Source organism: Diospyros lotus, chromosome 5 (assembly GCF_014633365.1).
Source record: "Diospyros lotus cultivar Yz01 chromosome 5, ASM1463336v1, whole genome shotgun sequence".
Taxonomy (NCBI): domain Eukaryota; kingdom Viridiplantae; phylum Streptophyta; class Magnoliopsida; order Ericales; family Ebenaceae; genus Diospyros; species Diospyros lotus.
In genome coordinates this window covers 41,971,616-41,994,526 of record NC_068342.1, presented here as the reverse complement: position 1 = coordinate 41,994,526, position 22,911 = coordinate 41,971,616, and the positions used below count along the sequence as shown (strand labels likewise).

Here is a 22,911-nt window from a genome sequence, read left to right as displayed (position 1 = left end):
TTCATGCCTTTCGTTGGCAGGCGATGCCTCTTAGCAAAGGTTTCTAGGGACAGTTCGTGGAGTCTGGCCTGTTTTGCAGCTTGCCCCACTGATGTGGGGTACAACATTTTGATCGTTGGTCGGATCAAGTCATCCAACCCGCTGATGAAGTTAGATACAAAGTATCCTTCATCCAGGGACGGGTGAGCTAGCGACAGTAGTGATCGTAGCTCCTCGAACCGTATCTGGTACTCCTCCATCGTTCCCCTTTGTTTCAGCTTATTGAATTCTTCAATAACGTCCGTCCTGGTCTTCTCCCCGAACCGATTGCAGAGCCCATTAACGAACTCCGACCAACTCCATTCAATCCTGTCTCGGCTCCAATTCTGGAACCAAGCGTCCACTACATCGTCCAAGTACGCGGCTGCGGTGTTCACCTTCTCTCCTTTAGCCACCCGATACTGGTAAAAGACTCTCTCGCACCGCCTGATCCACCACCGGGGCCTATCCCTTTCGAACGGAGGGATGTCCATTCTGGGTCCTTGTAACGTGAAGTGATTTCCCCCTCCTCCACGGTTCAAGTTAGGTTGATCAGTTTCCATTCCTTTGTCTGTCCCCCCATGTCCCGGGTATCTCCGACTCTCTCTTGGCGTCATCAGAATTGGCACCGAAGACGCTCTGGGGGGAAAATCGGTGGGTAAGCTGGCGTGCAGGTGTTGAGCAAAGAGACTTAAGGCAACACTCAATTGCTGATTAAGCTGTTGGCTGAGCCCCGCGATCTCCTCTCGTAACCCCGTCACCGCTCGGTCCACTGTCCTATCCAAATTAGTGGCGTATTCCGATCGACTACGATTAATCTCCTCGTGGGTGTTATGAATGCCCAGCTCCAATAGATCCAGTCGGTCCTCTACCTGTTCCCGATACTGCCGCATTCCACCCTCCACCGCATCCAATCGGGACTCCGTCTGCTTCGCCCTGGTGCCTTTAGCCATCCTCCGCGCTCAGGTCGCTGGCTCTGATACCAATTGTCAGACCCTCGGTTTGCTTAGGGTCCTTCTCGTAATTGAGAGAAGGAAGGTTAGGCGGGATAGGAAATTGAGGGAGGGAAAAGAGAGAAATAGAGAAAGATAGAGGTAGAACTTGAGAGGGAAAGTGGAGGGAAAAGATCAGTGCATAATTCTCACATGATCCTCATCCTCGGTAGCCTTCATTATTTATAAGAGAAACGGTTATTACATTGGCCAAGTTGCCAGCCAAGTGGCCATGTGCAGTTAGCTATGCTTCTCTACAAACAGTAGCTCCTACATCTGGGTAACTACCCAACTAACTGGAGGATTAATTACAAGTTTACCCCTTAGGCTGTGACAACGACTTCTGTTAGTACTTCATTATCGTCCAATACAAGTAAGGAGGGAAGATCTACATCCATAGTTGCTGTTACTGTATCCCCATTCAACCCACAACCATGCTCTATTGAAAAAATATCAACAACAGCCTCAAAATGCAGCAATGGAGGTTTGTATTCTTTCCTTGAATACTCATACCAAGACTGTTTGTGAGCATTAACATTAGGAGCTGCTACAACTTCAATTCCAGCCAACGATTTCTCACTGACTGATACCTGGCTTCCATCTCGACCTTCTTCCCTTACATGACTTACATCTAGATTAGGCTATGCATCACCGGGATCAGCTTCTTGCTCTTGTAGAGTGTGGTCTACCTCAATCTCCTCATTCAATCTTCTTTCATCTTTGGAATCCTGAGTTTCCATTAGCTTGTTTGCTTCATCTACAATGCCAACTTCCTTAATATTGGCTGAAGTTTCAGTTGGAATCTCCTGATTACATGAAAATAATTCAGCAGCTCCTCCTTCCTTGTGTTTGTTGGAATTTCCCTCTATGTGAACCTCTCTTTCAACAATTTCAGATTGTCCCTTTGCCTTTGCTGCCCTATCAATCTGTTCATCATAGATTCCTTTTGAACAATGCCATTCACCACCAATTTCATCACTAATGTTGCATTCCTCCTTAATAGTTCTGCTGAAATCGGTATCCTTCTTCCACTTCACATTGGAGGTAAGCACTGATTCGCTCTTCCATAATCTTGACTTCTCCTTTGGCTACTCCATTTCAAGGAAATCCTCATTAAAACTTCCGTGATAATTATCAAAGTATTCCACTGGAAAGTTGTAATGATATTTCTTAATAAGTATCATCGCAAACTCTTGTAGCTTCTCGTGGAACATATGACCAAATTCCTCGCACTCTTCATGGATCCCATTGCTTGTTCCTTTGTCCCTATTGCTGCCAATTGAAAATGCAGCCTCTTTTGGCTGCCATTGAGGCTCCATTCCTACTGAAAATAATGTATTCTTCTGTTGCAATTGAGACTCCAATGTCCTCGTGCATATACTACTCCCTATGGCCTCACGAGCAGGACATCCCCCTGAAAATGCAGCATCCTTCTGCTGCAGTTGAGATTCTCTCGGCTTCATCCTGATGTCATCCTCCATCAGAATTCAAATTGCTGGTGGAATCGCCTGGACTGCTCGCCTCCTTTGATTAATTTTGATGCAACCAATGGAATTCTCAGGAATTGAGAATCGCTGGTTGCAATAAACTATGAATTGGTTACCAAATCTGCCGAAACTGCTTCACCCTTCCACTTCGAGCAGTAAACGGCTCGATCCAACCCGCAGAGAGTCGTTGGCTTTGCTGTAAACTTTCGAGAATCCACTTAACTCTGTTGAAGTAGCTGCATTGAATCACCAAAATCTCCTGTGGAATTAGCTTCGCTTCATTGTGGCTATGATTCGCCCATTCGCTTCAACTGCACCACTCTGATCTGCCTTCAATTTTGGAATCGCAACTGTAGCTACTCGAAAAAATAGCAATGAATCAACCTACTACTCTAGAATTCAATAGACAAACCTTCCGCTTTTCTTCCACAACCGAGGTCACCTTCCTTGATCGAACAACACTTTTGAATTTTTCAAGCTGAGAGCCACTCCTTCGTCGGACTAACTGGAATGCTGGTACTTGCTGATTTTGTCATGGCTGCTTGATCAATCCAAGTCCAATTCCTCCTTGTATCGGTCGCCACCCAATCACCATCCACAGGCTCCAATCGTGAATCCTCCTGGCTTGCTCGCCTTCAATTTTGGACAAGATTGGAGTCTTAGCCGTGAGCTGACAGCCTCTGGCACCGATCGCTCTCCACACAAGATTACAGCGGATTCAAGATTGCTCAAGCTCTGTGTGCGATTGCTTCCACTTCGTGCCTTCCTTTCTCGCCAGAATCAACGCCTTTGTCTCACCCAACCATCTTCGACGGACTCCCTCACCAATCGCGAGCGTTGTCTGTTCGCAACACTTTAAGTATGCTCGCCTATCAACCCACTCCAATCGCGAACACTCTTGCCAGTAATAACCCAACCAGTGATGCATCAACGCTTCCTTCCTCAAGTTCTGCCTAATCATCGACCTTTGATTGGAATTTCTCCCAAATTCTTGAATCGCTCAAGGCTCTAATTCAATCGTGACTTCTTTTTCCGCCGGCATTAGTGCCCTCGTTCTTCACCCAATCGCCGTCCAAGGGCCACAAAACCATTGACTTTGCGGCGAGCTGCGCGGAGTCACTGTCAGAACTCCCCTGGCTTGCGTTGTCGTCAATTCTGAGCCGAAGCTTTCTTTGCTCCGCTTCACCTTTCGAATTCGAGTTTAATTCCGAATTTAGTCACTGCTTCTTCCCAAACCTACTGCACTCGATCGGTTCCGCAATTTTTTGCCAGAGTCAAGGGGTTGGCCTAAACTACCTGCACTCGCCTGCTGCTACTAGATTCCATAGTTGCCTTCTAATTTCGAGAATCAACAAAGAAAGCCACCGAGAAACAGTAGCTTTGATACCAATTTGTTATGGTCCTAGGGTTTAGCCTAAGACTAGAATGGAAATCAGAAGGATCCGATTCATTTAATGTCAAGAACATAATGTATAGAGGGAAGATTGAAGAAGAATGGGGGAGAAATTAGAATGAGTGGAGAGAGAATGGCAGAAGAACGAGAGAGAGAGATTAGAGAGAAATCTTGGAAGAGAATTGAGAATTCAATATCAAAATCAGCATAAAATCCATCCAACCTTAGTTGAGGCTTATATATAGCCTAATAGCCTCCAACATACTTCCATGTGCAATATAACAACTAGTCTAATTGCCTATAGAATAAGACAAAACACTATAACAGAAAGAAAGAAAAGAAATTACAATTATTGTATATTGTATGCCAACTCCTGCTATTATATTTACTAATATATCATTGGGTAATTCCTAGAGTCATGACATAGGGTCACCTCCATTTTGTTGAAATCAAAACTGATTGGACCGACTCCCCTCATCCAATCAACCCCAAGCACAATGTGGCACCCTCCCAACTTCAGTAGCCTCAAATCCGCCTGGTACTCTTCCCCTTACATTTCCCAGCAAAATCCCAAACATGCGGATTTGCTGATCATTCTGCTTCCATTAGCTACTGTTACTGACAATGGCTCTGTGCTAGCCAATGACCACTTCATCCTCTTGGTTGTACCCTCATCGATGAAATTGTTGGTATTTCCACTATCTATCAAGACCATGAGAGTGTTGTCTTGCACCTTCCCCTCTACTTTGATAATTTACTACTGGCCACTCCTTTGATTGCATGTAAGGAAATAACCCTCTTCCCTTCTCCTTCCTCTTCTTCTATCATGACCATCTCCTCTTCTTCTCCTTGTAGTAGAAGCAACTGCTTCTTGCACTATTGCTCGATGGTGTATTTATCCCCACATTTAAAACACAATCCAACAGCCCTCCTTTGCTCAATGAGCTTGTCCCTCTGTGGTAAACTCGGATTAGGGACTAAATTGGCCATATACCTCACCCTAGTTCCTCCTCTGAAATTCTCCTTGTTCTCTCTATCCTCCCTCCTAATGGTGCCATTCCCAGGTTAACCCCTCTCATTTGGCCCCTTTGTTTCTTCATCAATGCTTCTACCGTTAATTCTTGTAGCAAAGTATACTCAGCTGCTTCTTGCATCGATCTAGGCCTTATCATTTTTACCATGGGTCTGAGATCATCGTTCAATCCGCTGAAGAAGCTTGATACAAAGTACTCCTCATTCATATAGGGATTTTTGTTAAGCATGAGTGATTTTAGCTCTTCAAATTAAAGCACTCATGTACAGTTCCCATTCGTCTTAACTTATTGAACTTCTCTACAATGTCTACTGTTCTCCATTCTTCAAATCTCTCACACATTCCCTTAGCAAACTCCTCCCAACTACAATTATCCCTCACTCCTGCCCATCCTTGGAACCAGACGTCGCCTTTGTCATTCAGATATATTGCTGTTAGAGTAACCTTCTGGTCATCAGTTACTTGGTGAATATTGAACAGTTTCTCGCACCTCCTGATCCACCACCGGGGGCTTTGACTCATCAAACACCGGTAATTCTAACTTAGGCACTGGAAAATTCGTATGATTGTAATTCATCGGAGCCTCAGCCTTCCTTCCTGTCACAATTATCTCCGGTAGCTACCGGATCCATTCCCAATTCTGTGAATCCGACTCCTCCATGACTCGTACCAATACTTGGTAGTATGGGGTCCAATCTTTTGCGAGGTGGAAAATCAGGGGATAGCCTTGCCGGTGCCTGGTTAGCAAACATCATCGCGAATTGTTGCATTTGGTCTCGCACCATGTTACTATGCTCCCCATTTCCTCCCTAATCTGGTCTCACATCTCCCCTTGCAACCGATTTGAGACGACTTCTAACTTCCTATCAACGACAACTCTGATTATATCTTTCATCGATCCCACCCGAGTTTGTACCTCCGTCATCGCTGCAGTTACTTGTTGTAATTGCATCTCCATCTATTTCATCCGCGTGCCATCGACCATTGCTCAAGATCATCGGAATTCGTCGGCCAGGACTCTGCTTTGATACCAATTTGTTAGACCTCCAATCTAACAAGGGAGAATCCTTGGTGTTCTGAGAAGAAAGAATAGAGAATTTAGGGGGAAGAAAAGGGTATGAGAGAATTTAGAAATGAAAGGGAAGAGAGTTTGGAGGGAAACTAATTTCCAATTCAATCATCCTATGGACTTAGGCGTGTAGATCAGTGTAATATATACTGATCTATGTCCAAATTTGGGCACCAAAAACGGTTAGCCCTTAGTCCACTTGGCCTTTACATCCTTCACTCCTGTCACGTGCATGCTAGAACATTCCTCCAGCTATGCCCGAACGCAACTTGTTTTCTAACAAAGGAAACAATATCTAGCTAGGCCAAACAACCCACTAATCAGCCTACTAACGTAACACACTGTTTTCAGCAAAAAGTTGATGAACTTCCTGCAATGGATGAGAAAATTCGAGAAGTAAAAGATGCTCTGATTGCTGAGATCTCTAAGGTAGATGAGAAGTAAAATATGCTGAGAACTCGAGAAAGGATATGATCACTACAACTCTAGATTTTGAAGACTTCAAATCTGTTTCTCTTAAAAAAAAGGTACTCCTCCAATACTTGATGACAATACACAACTAATTTTTGAGGATCTATAGAATAGTGCTAGTGAGAACAAGGAAAAAGAAGTTAAAAAATGTCAAAGTGTGACAAAAGATTTTGTTGGTCTTCTAGGCACCACCAAAGAAATCACAACAGATGATAGTGTTGGATATTTCTTAGGCACTGAACATGCAGAGGAGTTGGTGCTGATTTTAGCATAGGAAAATAAAGGAGGTACTTCAAGAGAGTTCGAATATCTGCTGAACAAAGAGATGTTTTCTCTTTCATTCATCAGATAAAGCCAAAAAGGAGAAAGAAAAAGGGGCCAAAGCAAGTAGGAGAAAAGAATAAGAAAAGGCGAAGAAGAAATCAGATTGTAAAGACTAGAATTGAATGAAGAATAGGTTCAGCAGTTGTAAGTTTCTTGGGCACAAGAAACCTTTGAGGGGGGGGGGGGGATTGTCACGACCCAAGGGGAATTAGAGGGGCAATACTATAATTAGTTACAATTATTTGTAGGAGATGCTATTAATTATGTTAAAGTGCACATGGGTGCTGTTTCTAGAATATGCTTTTAATTAGTTGCTAGTGATGCCTATAAAAGGTTACTGTTACTTGTAGGAGGATGGGGATTATGTTGTTGAATGAATGAATTGGAGATTCTGTTCTCTCTTTCTCTTAATTCTCCTAACTCTCCCACGGTTCTTCTTCTCTTCTCCCTCAATTATCTTTGTTCCTGTTCTGTCTCTCCCTCCCTTTTTGCTATTCCTTTCCTACATTCTTACCTAATTCCTTCCTAAACCCTAGCCAAACCCTAGGGTTTTAACATGATGCATCATAAGTTCGCTTGAGGAGTGTTTGTGTAACTAGTATATTACTTAATCAGAGGAGTTCATAACTTGTTAATATATACAAAAACTTCTATATCAACAATTTTAGATTTTTGAATTTGCAAGATCTCTTTTTTGAGTTTTAACTTGTTAACCATGTGAAGGCAACTTGGTTCTTAATCTGATTTTTGGTCTGTATGTTGTTGATTGCATTACCACCCCCCTGCCCCACCCAACTAAATGAGTATCCAAGATTTTTTCCTCAACAAGACGACGACAACACAAAACCTTATTCCCTCTTGGTGGGTAGGGATAGCTATGGGTAATTAGGGCTTATTTTAGTAAAATGTGTCAACGATTGAAGTTTAAAGTTTGAATAGTTGGTGATTGAATAGAAGAGGATAAGGAGCTGAGAAGATAAGAACTAAAGCTTTATTTTAAGTTTTTTAATCTCCTATGTAAACCTGTAAATTATAAAGCTATTGTTGTAATCTAATCCTACTAATTAGGATTGCAATCTATTCCTAGCTTTTAGGAGAATGAGTAGGAGCTCTCTTGTATATATCGATTAGTTTACACATGGAATAAAGTTAAGGAATTCTATTCTCTTCAAAGTTCCTTGTTAACAAAATGTTCAATTAAATTCTATCTCTATGACTCAAAATATGATTTTTTTAATAATCACTTTAACTTTAAATGGGTAAATAGGACCCATTTAGTGACCCATTGCCATCCTATTGGTGGGGAAGCTTCATGTGCTTCACTTGCAATAAAAGATATGGTGTGTTCATATGGTATGTTATATGGTAAATACACTTTATAACCAATGATCAAAATATTATTTCGACATGTTGTTATGGTTAACTTGAAATGGAAATGTTTTTAGAGCATTTTAAAAACATGAGAAAAACAGTAATAGAATTAGAAAAGTGTAAAAATATTTTGAGAAAAAAACTTGGTATTTGTATGAATGGTTTTGTAGGTCTAATAATTGAGCAGTTGAATATTATTAAAGTAGATCTTCTTATGTATAAATTTTGCAATCAAATAGTTTGAAAGTAAATTCAACTGCATGAAATTAATTCTATATACTGCAAGTTCCTGGATTTTTAAATATGAATAGGATTTCAATTAAAAAATTATAAAGATAACAATAACTACAACAATATTGTTATATAAATGCTAAAATATTTAAAATTTTGGGAGGTTTTTAGTAGAACATGGCTATTTTTTATTTTTCTGATGGCAAACCCTGGTAGCTACATTATGTTGCTCTTTTGTAATTGGACAGTCACAGGTTTGAATTGTGGGAACAACCTCTTTGCAGAAGTATTTCTAAAGCTGCATACAAAAATGATCTTTTCTCAACCTTCGCAAACTGGGGAACCTCATGCATTGGGGATGGCCTTTATGGTTATTTTCTTTCAATAACACGGTTAATAAAATTCAATGGAAGATAATGAATACCAACAATTTGGAATTAGAAATTGCATTTGATAGTTTAGAAAAGTGTTTATAAAAAAGTTAAATTTAAGTAATAGTAGGATGAAGTTATAAAAAAGAAGAAAATTTTTGATGATAACATTTGTATAAAAAAGAACTAATTGTAGCAAAAAATAGTGAGAATAAATAATGCCCAATTTCCTTTCTATTTTACATCCTTCCTCACTTTACATTTTGTTTAGCTTTCTAGCATATGTCTTAACAATTTTTTAATGAATTTTCTCTCTCCTCGTATCATGTAAACAAGTCATTGTTTCAGAGAGCTTTGTAATGTTTTGGAACCATTCTTTGGAAATATTGGAATTTCAAATTTGCGGTAAGGTTTCATTTTCTCTAAGGAATTGGAAATGTTTTGGCTGTTTCAACAGAAGCAAAAATGATTGTTCCTAGAGGACTACCTAAACCCAGATCTGGGATTATGGTTTTGGCTTCACTTAAGATGGGATGCAGGCTATGCTTCTGTTTTCCTGCTATGTTTAATATGCTAATTCATCTTCCATCTGTGATGCCATATTTTTTCAGATACTTGTAATTCTTATATTAATGAGTTTTTATTTTTTTTTTTATTTTTATTGCAGATCAAGTGATGATGATTTCAGTCGCTTGTCTTGTAATTTTGTTCAGTGTGCAGAAGTATGGAACGAGCAAAGTTGGGCTGGCTGTTGGCCCTGCCTTGTTCATATGGTTTTGTTGTCTTGGGGGTATTGGCATATTTAACCTTGTAAAATATGATAGCAGTGTGTTAAGGGCATTTAATCCTGTTCACATCTATTACTTTTTCAAGAGAAACTCAACAAAGGCTTGGTATGCTCTTGGGGGTTGTCTTCTTTGTGCAACAGGTAAACAAGAAAATAAGAAATATACTTATCTTTGTGGATAAATAAGAAATATAGAGGAAATTTTTTATTTGGGTTTTCCTTTTGCTGAGTTTAAATTATTGTTGTTATTGTTGTCATTTGATTTGTGTCTTAATCTGTCTTGTCCTTTTCCTTTCTGCCTTTTCTTTATTCTGGATTATTGGGAGAGAGCACTTTTTAGGTTCAAGTAAGATTTTGAATACTTATATGCTTTGGAAAGTACACTCAACACACATATGACACACCATACATGCATCAACATAGCCATCTTTATCATTATCACAAGGCTTAACCCCACTAGGTAGGTTGGCTACATGACTAGCTTTCTAATCATCTTTATCCCATATCTTCTATAAGCATATTTTATTCCATGTCATGTCTAAGAGTTTTCGACCATATTTACCATCTGACCTTGATTTTGTGAGACATCCTCAATAATCTTGCCTTCTTTTTTAACAATTGATCCAGTTACCTAATTTGATCTTTTGTTTGAATAACTTGATGTTTAGTCTTATAATGGCACATGCATCAGCATGGTAATTTTAAGAAAAATCTGCATGTGACACATTGTCGACATAGCATCTAATAAACATATATTTTATAAGCATACATAGAAACATTAAGAATTTGCATTATAGTATATTAATATTATAAAAAATAATCAATTTTTCACTTGTTGAAAAGAAGCATGATTTGAAAAATCTATCTATCTATTTTGAAAAGATTTATTCATAAAGGAATTGGATATTTTGGTGTAAAATTTTTAAAACAAGGAAGACTGAAAAAGAGGAATTAGTCCATGTTCTTAGATGTCTTATGGCATAAAAAAACTTGTGATATTGAGAGACATGGAGAAAAATCATTTATAGGCATCATTTATGTTGTAAATTATGTGAAGTTAGATGTTGATTTTAATTTGGAGCAAGTCTTATTCTTGGGAAGGTGGTATGATTGTTGTTATGGAGGATTAATACATATGACTTGATAATTGGCATAACATGTATGATGAATACAAAGTTAACCATTATATCTATTGAATAAAGTCACGATACAATTATAGCTAATTAAAATTGTGACTTTGTCATCATTTGAAAATTACTGGAACTGTATTTGAGCGCATGTTTAATCTCCCTTTCATCCAGACTACATAACAGAACCTGCATCATGTCTTGTATTTTTCTGGTTAGGTGAATATGACTTGTAGATACGCTCCACTTGAGTGCATGTTTAATCTCCCTTTCATCTAACACTGACTGTTCTTCTGGGATTTGTTTCACATATTTTTTAACCAGTCTTCTTGGAATTGTTTCTTGTAATTTGTCCTTATTATTTAGTAGACATATGTTAATCACATTGTTTCAAGTTACAGCTCCATTATTTTCTTTTTTTTTTTATCTTACTCATCTTACCAGCAATCAAAACTCGATGTTTGACTGCCATCAATGATGAATATACACTCTTTGCTCCCCTTGGTTTTGTGGTTTGAAATGTTGTCTTGGAAATATATTGTTCATCAAATATTTATTTCCTAAATTTTCCAGTTAGATTGTGTACAATTAATGTCGATATTTAACCATTTCTTAAATAGATATTGACCACGAGATGTTTTCCTAAATATGTCCAGGCATGATCAGTATTTGTCATTAAAATGTACTTCTTTTTCCTCTGTTCTCAGGTTCTTGTTTACGATGAGAAAAAAAACTTGCTGTGTTAATAACTGGTAGGTTCACAGGTTTTTATCTTAAATTTATTTATTTGTTCTCTCTGAAAGGGCTTTTGCGCTTCTTTTTGCCTTTTTTTTGTGGGAGCGTAGCATAACTACACGAACATGTCCTTCTATTATATATACACTAAAAATATCTAGATGAAAGTGTATCAAATCTTGAGTGGCTCTTTATATGTGTATGGAGGGCACCATGCATATGAAAAAGACACATTAAATTATTATTCCATCCATGGAGCCAAGGATGTAACAGGATTGCACATTTCTAAAATGTAAACTAACCATTTGAGGGTCTTATGTTGTCAAGGGAATGGTTAGTGGTTCTTGCTTTGAAAGAAAAGATAATTGTGACAGTTAAGAGGGGAAACTAAGGTGAATTTGACTCCATAATTAGTTGAGCCAGTTCAATTCTCTCTTATACAAGTACTTCTATAGTTAGCTCTTTTATTCTATAACTCATTAATTTATTGAACTACTCTTTTGAATGGAAAAACATAGAAGAACAATGACTTTATTTTATTTTATTTTATGAGTTATATGTTATTGCAACTAACTAATGGATCTGTATAGATCTGTACTTATGCAGCATCTGTATCATGACTTTGTTAATGAGTAATATACGAACTCTTTGTGTTATCATCCTAAGTTGGCTTATGAGACATAATCATCATTAGTTTGACTGCTTTCTTTATTATTATTTTTATATTTTTGTTTTCTGAACTGCTGATACATGATTCTAATTCAGGTTCTGAGGCAATGTTTGCAGATCTTTGCTACTTTTCTGTGAGATCTATTCAGGTAAAATGGAAATGAAGAAAATTTACTAGATCCTATACGCCACATTTCAAAAGATATGAGGCATTTCTCCTAAGCTTGTCATTTATCTTCTCCCTTTCACTATTTATCTCCCGTTTGACTCATCATATGATACTGGTTGGTTGCAGCTCACCTTTGTGTTGCTTGTGCTGCCTTGCCTTCTTTTGGGATACATTGGCCAAGCTGCTTATCTTATGGAAAACCACAGTGTTACTGATACCCCACACCTTTTCTTTTCTTCTGTTCCCAGTAAGTTTCATACATGGCACTTTCAGTTGGAAGGTCAACATGTCTCTCTCTCTCTCTCTGTAAAAATCTGCATATCATAAAGATTCTCCAATTCCAAGATGCAGTTTCTGTACATTGTTATGTAAAAGGCTAACAAAAAAACTTGCTATCCAAATAAAAAGACAACTGAATATAAGCATACTGGAGGAGTTGCTTGTGCATTCACGAGTAAGCTGTTTGCTTGTCTATTTAATGAGTTGAACTATTAACAGATAATATATTCTGTCTGCAGGTGGTGCTTTCTGGCCAGTCTTCCTCATTGGTAATATTGCAGCATTAATTGCTAGTCGAACGATGACAACAGCAACATTTTCTTGTATTAAGCAATCAACAGCACTTGGTTGTTTCCCTCGCCTTAAAATCGTTCATACATCTCGGAAGTTCATGGGTCAGATTTATATACCAGTCATGAACTGGTTTCTGCTGGTATTTTCCCTAGTGTTCGTCTGCTCTATCTCAAGCACTAATGAGATGGGAAATGCATATGGTAGACTTATTCTCCATTTTTCTGTGTGTTTTTCATACTTTTTTGCAGCCTCAAGTTTGTCCTGACAAATTAATTGTTCTTTTTCTCCTAAGTCATTCATGGCAACCAAGCTTCCATCTCAAAACAACAGGAGATTCGGTTGGTCCTGGGGAAATGTTTAGACATGGATGGACAATGTGGCATGCTAATCTAGAGGAGTTTTTGCAAGAGTCCCATTCGATAGCGTGTTGTTAATATAGCATTTATCCTTTGAACTATAGGTATTCTTTTGGGAGCAACTGTTCACTTGGAGTTGATCAATAAGGATTGTAGAGGAATAAATAATCTGTATATTTTAATGTATGGACAAGGTATATATATAAGAGTATATTAAGTACCCCTCATTACAATAATACCCTTACTATATACTTATACACTCCAACATTCCTCCCTCAAGTTGGAGCATATATATTAGGCATGCATAGCTTGGTACAAATGTCACACAAAAGTTGATCAATAAGGATTTTAGAGGACCTTTAAGTGACTTAGTGAGTAAATCAGCCTGTAACAACTTCCCTTAAAATCACATTTTCTTTAATAAAATGGTAATCAATCTCAATGTGCTTGGTTCTCGCATGGAATACAGGATTAGAAGCAATGCCCATAGTAGCTTGATTATCACACTTCAAGAGCATAGATTTGACCTTAACGACTTTTGACTTCTGACTGACCATAGAAACTCACGAGTTGTTAGGGCTATTGTCCTTTATATAGCTTTTGTACTAGACCTATCAACAACACGTTTCTTACTCTTCCGAGAGGCTAAATTGCTATCAGCAAATACACTATATCCAGATGTGGATTGTTTATCTGTAGGAGATCCATCCAATTAGCATTGTATATCCCACAATCTGGCATTATCCGTGATCTCGATACATCACACCACAACTAGGGGCACCTTTAATATATTGAAGAATATGAATCACTACATCATAGTGACTATCACAAGTTGAATCTAGAAACTAACTTACCACACTTCAATAAATGAAATTGCAGGACAAGCGACTATGATGTAATTAAGCTTATTAAGCTTGCCAACTAATTATCGATAGTGCCAAGGGTTAGAAATAAGCTCCCTTTCCCTTGTAAGCCGCTTGATATTTTAGGTCACAAGAGTCTCTATAGGTTTACATCCAAGTGTTCCTGTCTTGTTAAGCATATCCAAGACGTACTTCCTTTGAGAAATATCAATTCCTTGCTTTAATCAAGCCACCTTAATACCGAGAAAATATTTTAGGGGGCCCAAATTCTCAATTGAAACCCTCGTTGAAGGTGAGCTTCCAACTTAGTGATACCAACTTCATCATTCCCTATAATAGCTATATTATCAATATATACCACCAGGAGAATATGGGGACTAGACTAAGAGCAATAAAAGACAAAATAATCAACTGCACTTTGAGCTGACCTAAACTCTAAGATAATTGAATTGAATCTACCAAACCTAGCTTGAGGATACTGCTTTAAGCCATATAAGAATTTCCACAGGTGACACACTAGGAGAATATGGGGACCAGATTAAAAGCAATAAAAGACAGAATGATCAACTCTACTTTGAACTGACCCAAACTCTAAGATAACTAAACTGAATCTACCAACCTAGCTTGAGGAGACTGCTTTAAGCCGTATGAGGATTTCCATTTCCACAAGTGCGACACTAGGCCAACCTCCTTGTGAGCAACAAACATAGGAGGTTGCTCTATATACATCTCCTCTTTTAAATCACTATGAAAGAAAGCATTCTAGATGTCAAGTAGATGGAAAGGCCAATGAAACATAGCAACAAGCAACAAGAAGAGACGGACAAAGGATATCTTGGCTGTAAGAGAGAAGGTGTCCTAAAATAATCAAGGTCAAAAATTTGAGTATACCTTGTGGCCACAAGGTGAGCTTTAAGGCAATTAATGTGACCATTAGGGCCAACCTCAGTAAAAATCTAGCAACATCTAGTAGTAGACTTACCCTTTGGAAGAGGTACCAAGTCCCAAGTTCCATTAGAATGTAAAGTAAACATTTCTTCAACCATAGCATCCCGTCATCTTAGATGGGATAGGGCTTTTGTAACCGTCTTTAGGAAGAGAGATAGAAAATGAAGAAGAGATAAAAGCAGAATACATAGGAGATAAAGAGTAATAACTAACAAAACTGGAAATGGGATGTTTAGTATTGCAATGACGAGTACCTTTACGAAAAGCAATAGGCAAGTTAAGAGTAGGAATAATGGGAGGTGGATCAGAGGTGGAAGGGCCAATTGACACGAGGGATGAGTTAGGTGAATAGGTTATTCCACTACGGGCTTTGTTGGTGGGTCCACATGTGGAGGATGACATTGATAAGCCTAAAGATCAGGGCGATTAAGGTGAGATGAAGATGAGGCTGATGAAGAAAGGGAACATACTAAGGTAGGTTAGGTGACATTGACTAGGGTAACATAGAAGAGGGAGGAAAATAAGGAGAAGACTCAAAAAAGATAACACGAGCAGAAACAAAGTAGCGAGCCAACTCAAGGGATAGCACTGATACCCCTTTTGAAGACATGAATATGATAGCAATAACAAGTCTTGATAAGATGACCAATACAATTGCAATTGGAACACTGTGTCAGATCGGGATCTGACAAGTAGAATTCCCAATCACTTGAGAAGGATGAGACGAGGGAAATTGGGAATTTAGGGGGGAGAATTGAGAGAATATATATATGTCACGTAGCTAGCAAGATAGAGGGGTAGAAAGGTCCATCCTATTTTGTAACACCTTGGATCAGCCTCGGCAGGGTAGATATGGCATGCTGAGTCACAACTTGCCTTCTAGAAGGATTCTCTAACAGCCTATAAAGCTGACTGTACTGGAGCCATGCTCCTAATGATTAATGAGAATATTTTATACTTTCTCTCTCCTTTTTGTTATCTCATTCTCTCTCTCTTCCTTCACATTCTCTCTCTCTCCCTCTCTTCTCGAGTCACCGGAATTCTCTCGAATTCCGCCCTCAGCCTTGTTAGTCCTGGTGGTGTTGACAATATATAGAGAGAGAAATGAGAATTGAGAGGGAAACTGATTTCCAAATTCATTCATCATGTGGAACTTGGCGCGGATTAGCGGTATATATATTGATTTGTAGCCCAAATTGGGCGCCGAAAGTGGTTAGCTCACTTGGCCTTACAACTTGCCTTAGGCGTGCTAGAACATTCCTCCAGCTTTGCCAAATATGTGGCTTATTTAACAAGGCCTAATTAGTCTATTACATAAACACTACAACCTGCTAACGTGACAATCCCCTCCCCTTAAGGCATTTCTTGTCCTCAAGAAATGTGTAGCAAACTGGCTGAGTTGGGGGATTGCTAGAGAAGATATGGTAAATACTCCCATGTATTGTTGTCTTCGTGTAGTGTGGACCACTTGACTAGGACTTGGGTGAGAGGAACTCCATGTATGTGGATCACCCTCTTATCCAAGATAGCAGTAGGGACTACTTCTTCTCCTTCTACTCTCTTCATAGGTGGTAGTGCTAGTGCTCTGATGGCTTTCTTGAGGAGGGAAACGTGGAGCACAGGATGAATATGTGTTCCTTCGGGAAATTGCAACCTGTAGACTATTGAACCTATCTTCTCTAATATAGTGAATGACCCATAGTATTTAGGACTCAATTTGGATATGGGCTGGTGGCTCAGTGACTTGAGGTGCTGTTGGCTAAGCTTCAAATAGACATCCTCCCTTACTGAAAGTACTCTCTCACTTCTCTACCTATCAACCATCTGTTTTATCCGATTTTGTGCTCTAGCCAGCTTCAACTTAACCACCCTGATTGTATCTTGTCTTTGCTGCAAATATGCTTCTACTACCTCCACCTTAGAGTGTCCCCCAATGGCTGGTACCAACCTCGTCTTATATCCATAGAGAGCCTCAAAGGGAGTCATTTTGATCAAGCTGTGGAAGCTTCGAATTGTACCACCACTAAGCAATTGCCAGCCACTTATGCCACCCCATTGGTTGTACAAAACTGAAGCACCTTAAATAAGATTCCAAATACTAGTTTACCCTTTCTGATTGGCCATCCTTCCCTTTTGACCTTGGAAGTCCTTTTATAAATCCATAGTTATATTTGTCCATGCCTGGTCTAGAATGGCTAAGGTTTGAAGAAGACCCGAATGGGCTATTGTTTCATGTTTGCATCTCTTACATACATCACATCTTAACACATAGTCTCACACATATTTTTTAAGCTAAGGCCAAAAGAATACCTGTTGCACCTTACGGTAAGTGTTTTGAACGCCTGAATGACCTCCTATAGGAGACTCATGTAATGTTTGTAGTATCCTACTTTTCAACTCCTCACTTTCTCCTATCACCAGCCTACCCTTGTACCTTATCACTCCATTGTTACATGAATAATTCGGCCTGCTATTGGCATCCAAGCTCAGCTGTTCCAACAACCCCTTGGTCCATTCTCCTTGTTAATAGCTGTCCATAACTTCTTGGAGCCAATCCGGTACCACTGCTGAAATGGCTGCATTCATACCTTCCTCTTGGCAGCGAGATAAGGCGTTTGCTGCTATATTCTCCTTTCCCTTCCTGAATTGGATCACATAATCCAATCCCCCATGAGTTTTGTCATGCCCTTTTTTGTAATTGGGTATGCAGCCTCTACTGTAATAGGAACTTGAAGCTTTCATGATCCGTTTTAATAATGAATCTTCCTCCCTCTAGATAGTGTCGCCACTTCTCTACTGCCATAAGGATTGCCATCAACTCCTCATAAATGCTGAGTCATTGGTGTTTGGGGGCTAAGGGTTGGCTAAGGAAGGCTAGGGGCCTGACATCCTGTGAAAGGACTGCCCCTATACCATGGTTGCTAGCATTGGTTTCCAGCACGAATGGCTTACTAAAATCAGGTAATCTGAGCACTGGTACTTCACTTAGTGCTTTCTTCAACTGCTCAAAGGCCTCTTTAGCCTTAGGATTCCACTTAAAGCCATATTTCTTCAACAATTCAGTTAATGGCTTGCTGATCATCCCGTAATTCTTGACAAATCTTTTGTAATACTCGGTGAGCCCTAGGAACCCTCTCAATGCCTTGATGCTGGAAGGTCTAGGCCATGCCACAACAACCTCAATTTTCTTGGGGTTTGTGCCCACACCAGCCCCTGAAATTATATGCCCCAGGTATTCCACTTATTTTTGTGCAGAAGCACACTTTGACCGCTTGATATACAATTGGTTGAATCGCAAGATCTCAAATGTAGCTCTAAGGTGGTCTAGGTGTTGATCAAAAGAGGGGCTATATACTAGGATGCCATCAAAGAAAATCAACACAAATTTTTTGAGGTAAGGTTCAAAAATTTGGTTCATGAGGGCTTAGAATGTGGCTGGTGCGTTAGTTAGGCTAAAAGACATGATAGTAAATTCAAAATGGTCATGGTGCGTCTTGAAGGCTGTTTTGGGCGTGTCATTTGGATCCATCCTAATTGGATGGTATCTTGATCTTAGGTCCAGTTTAGAGAATATAGAGATGTGTTTGAGTTCAACCAACAGGTCCTCAATGATTGGGATAGGGAATTTGTCTTTAATAGTAATGGCATTGAGTTGTTTTAGAAGTTTGCCTCGAGTCAAAGCCTAGGATCATTGAAAGCAATCAAGTGAAGCAGCTAAGTATAGATAGATGGCTTTTATTCCTCAATGGTAATTCAATTAATTGGGCAGGGCTAAAACCGGTAATGTCAAACCCAGTTAAATTGTCTTGGGTTGTCCGCCCCTTAATTCTATAAATAAAGGGCAGTGGGTAGTCGTTGGGTAGTGCATGTTATGAACGAGTGCAATATTGTATGAGAGGAAAGGCTAGATTCTGATAGTTCTTTGTAATCTCGGGGCGGTCAAGTTGTACTCATGGTTCACGATTGTTTGTTCTGATCAATTTCTAAATAAAGCAAGGCTACTCTCGAAGAGGTTCTAAGACTAGATGTAGCATCGTTCCAAGAACGATCTAAACCAGGATAAAGATCGATGTTTCTTAGGTGGTTTGCTTTCTATTCTTGTTGTTTTCAATCTCTGTTATTGTTTTGTAATTTTTGTTCTGTCAATACACACGTGAGTGTGTGTGGTTGTGAGAGGTTTAATCCATCTAAAGAACTGAATTCCAGTGCTCCTTGTTAACAAGTTGTCTATAGTCAATACAGAAACGCCATGTCCCATCTTTTTTCTTGACCAATAAGACATGTGAGGCAAATGGGCTGTGATTGGGTCGGATTATGGATTGGTTTAACATCTCTTTGACAAGTTTTTCAATCTCGGATTTGAGTTTAGGGGGGGTATCTATAAGACCTAATGTTCACTGGTTCAACGTTAGGTTGAAGGGGTATTGTCTGATCCAAGGATCTTTTGGGAGGGAGTAACTTAGGTTCTATAAAAAGATCTTAGTATTCAACTAAAAATACATCAAGTAGGGCAAATTCGTGTACCTGCCAAGAGGCTGCAGATGATTGGCTTCTAGTTTTAGGATCTCTTTCATCCCCAATCACTAGCTGCTCAGTAGCTTCAGTTGAGAACAATTATGCTACTTGGGACATCTTCTTGTTAAACAAGTATTGCAATTTCGTCCCCTTAATTAGTTTCCACGTTCCCATTTATATGTTTCCTTGCAACATCACCCTTCTTCCATCCTTCTCTAGGGTCACCTCCATCTTGTTAAAGTTAAAACTGATTGGACTCACCCCTCTCATCCAATCAACCTTGAGAACAAAATGGCTTCCCCCTAGCTTAAGTAATCTTAAATCAACCTGGTAATCTTCTCCTTGCATTTCCTAGCAAAATCCCAAACAAACAGATTTGTCGATGACTTTACTCCCATTCGCTACTGTCACTGACATGGGTTGTGTACTGGCCAGTGGCCACTTCATCCTCTTGGCTATTCCCTTATCAGTAAAACTGTGGATACTCCCACTATCTATCAAGACCATGAGGGTGCTGTCTTGCACCTTCCCCTCCACTTTAATAATCTTACTACCGGCCATTCCCTTGATTGCATGCAAGGAGATAGCTCCATTGCCTTCTTCTTCCTCATCTTCAATCACATCCAATTCTTCCTCTCCTTTTAGTAGGAGTAATTGTTTCTTACACTGATGTCCTGGGGAATATCTGTCCCCACACCTAAAACATAATCCAATGGCTCTCCTTTGCTCAATGAACTTATCCCTCTGCTGTAAACTCGAGTTAGGAGGTGCAGTTGTCAAATATCTCATCCTTGTTCCTCCCTTAAAATTTTCCTTACTCTGCATTCTTTCTCCAGATAGTCCCAGATTATTTCCTCTATTCTGACTCCTTTGCTTCTTCATTAAGGCCTCCACAGTCAACTCCTGTAAGGAGGCCCCCTAAGCTGCTTCCTGTACATTGTGCGGTTTCAACATCTTAACCGTTGATCTGATCTCATCATTCAACCCTCCCACAATACAAAATATTCTTCCATTATGAAGGGGTTTTTACTCAACATGAGGGATTTCAATTCTTCAAATCACAACTGGTACTCTTGCATAGTACCATCCTGCTTTAGCCTATTGAACTCCTCCACAATATCCACCATCCCCCTTTCATCGAACCTTCCACAATCCCTTGGTGAAGTCATCCCACGTATAAGTCTCCCTTATCTTGGACCATCCTTGAAACCACACATCCCCCACATCATTGAGGTAAGCGGATGCTAGGGTCACCTTCTAATCACCCGAGATCTGGTAGACACTAAACAACTTCTCACATCTCCGTATCCACCAACGAGGCTTCTATCCCTCAAACATTAGTAATTCCAGTTTTGGTATTGGAAAACCAGCTTGGTGCGAAGGAATTTGAATCTCCAGCCTCCTATCCATCGGATTCTCTTCAACCATTGTTGGATCTCCCTCCAATTTGATGATCCAATAGCACAGTGGTTGTTTCCATGACCCGGTAGAATCGACTCCATCCTATCTCTAGAGGGAAAATTGGGAGAAATTCTTACCTGATTTTGGCTAGAGAACATGAGCATGAATTGTTGCAATTGATCTCGCAGCAAATTCCCCTGCTCCTGCATCTCCTCTCTGATCTATTCACGCATGTCCGTGCATAAATCTGTGCGCAACCTCTTTGTCATTGTCTCCAAGTTCCGATCTACTGTCAATTCCAGCCTTTCTTCTATCAACTCCACCCTATTTTGCATCTCCGACATTGACACCGTTATCTGCTGCAACTGCGTTTCCATATGCTTCATCCAAGTGCTGTCAGCCATGTCTGATCATCCTTATCAATCTCCAACCAGGACGTAGTTGTGATACCAATTTGTCAGATCCCCGATCTGACAAGTAGAATTCCCTATCACTTGAGAAGGATTGGGACAAGGGAAATTGGGAATTTAGGGGGGAAAATTGAGAGAAGAGAGAGAGAGAAATGAGAATTGAGAGGGAAATTGATTTCCAAATTCATTCATCATGTGGAACTTGGCGCGGATCAGCGGTATATATACTGATCTGTAGCCCAAATTGGGTGCCAAAAGCGGTTAACCCACTTGTCCACTTGGCCTTACAACTTGCCTTAGGTGTGCTGGAACATTCTGCCAGCTATGCCAAATATGTGGCTTATTTAACAAGGCCTAATCAGTCTATTACATAAAGACTACAGCCCGCTAATGTGACACACTGGGACCGAGTACGTCCACCACAACGTCCACCTGAGTTATCCCCACAATTAGGAGGGAAATTGGTTTAGTAACTGAAGAGGCTTGAAGTAACCAAACAAATACCTTTGTCAGAGGTGGAAGAGAGGCACTACCCCATGGAGACAAAGAACGCTAAACATTTGATCTCATTCCTCTTGTTGCTTGTTGCTTTTTCACATCAACATCAAACGATACTAGTCCATTAAAATCAGTAATGGAAACTTGGAGCTTACCAAGGTAGGGGTCTAAATCATGCTGTTGAAAACAAAATAGAGCACCAATCACATCATATATACAAGTGGTGTCACTTGTATATAACTCACTAGCATGAGTCAATAGGGCACTACATTCACAAAGAGGTTGAAAAATAGGCATTGAAGTGGGCTCCACAGAAACTGCGCATCCCAACTGAGAACTGGGGAATGGTAACAGTTGATGTTGATGAGATAGTTGTGGATTAAGACTGGAGTTGATGAAGACATGACGATGATTACAAACCTAATTTGATAATCAACGAGAGAGCAAGAAATCAAGTCTGAAAATTGCCTAGAAATCAAGCGGTTGCAAACTTGCTACCAGATCTGCAGTTGCCAAGCAGATCTGCACTGCAGACCACTAAAAGCAAGCAGGAAGCACTGGAAGGCATGACGAGCAATGCCGTTGAGGAGAGAAGTGCAGGCGAAGTCAACAGCATTGGTGAGCAGCAAAGCAGATCTGCAGGTGCAAAGCACTGGTAGTTGCAGCTAGCTGCGGTAGTGAGAAGTGCCAGTGAGGAGAGCAGCCTGGTGAAAATGACGGCGGTCTGTGAGCAATGCCGATGAGGTCAAAGGCAGCGGTACTAGTTAGGGTTAGGGTTTGGCTCTGATACCATGTAGAGAAATAAAATAATTTGTATATTTCTCTAAAATGTATAGACAAGTTTATGTATACAAGACTATACTAAGTACCCTAATTACAATAATACCCTCACTATATGGAACCAACTTAAATGTGTCTACTTAGTAGCACCATTCTCTCTTATCTCTTTCTTCAACTTCTTTCTTTCATGATAGTGGAATGTTATCTATATCTCACATCAACAGTGGCATATTCTATCAATCAACAACCTTGAATTGATAATTTTGCTACATAGAGATGACAAAGACTAAGCTGATGAGAAAACCTATAGTGGTGGTAGA

The 22,911-nt window shown here is 39.7% G+C and overlaps 1 protein-coding gene across 1 annotated transcript in view; it reads left to right on the top strand.

Annotated features, from left to right (window-relative positions):
- LOC127801781 (potassium transporter 7-like) overlaps positions 1-22,911 on the top strand; it is a 36,254-nt gene that overhangs the window by 10,312 nt on the left and 3,031 nt on the right. Inside the window, exons 5-8 of the mRNA XM_052337183.1 lie at positions 9,428-9,688; positions 12,175-12,227; positions 12,374-12,494; positions 12,766-13,020. Of these exons, the coding sequence (XP_052193143.1) occupies positions 9,428-9,688; positions 12,175-12,227; positions 12,374-12,494; positions 12,766-13,020 (690 nt within the window). The remainder of the gene's footprint in view (positions 1-9,427; positions 9,689-12,174; positions 12,228-12,373; positions 12,495-12,765; positions 13,021-22,911) is intronic.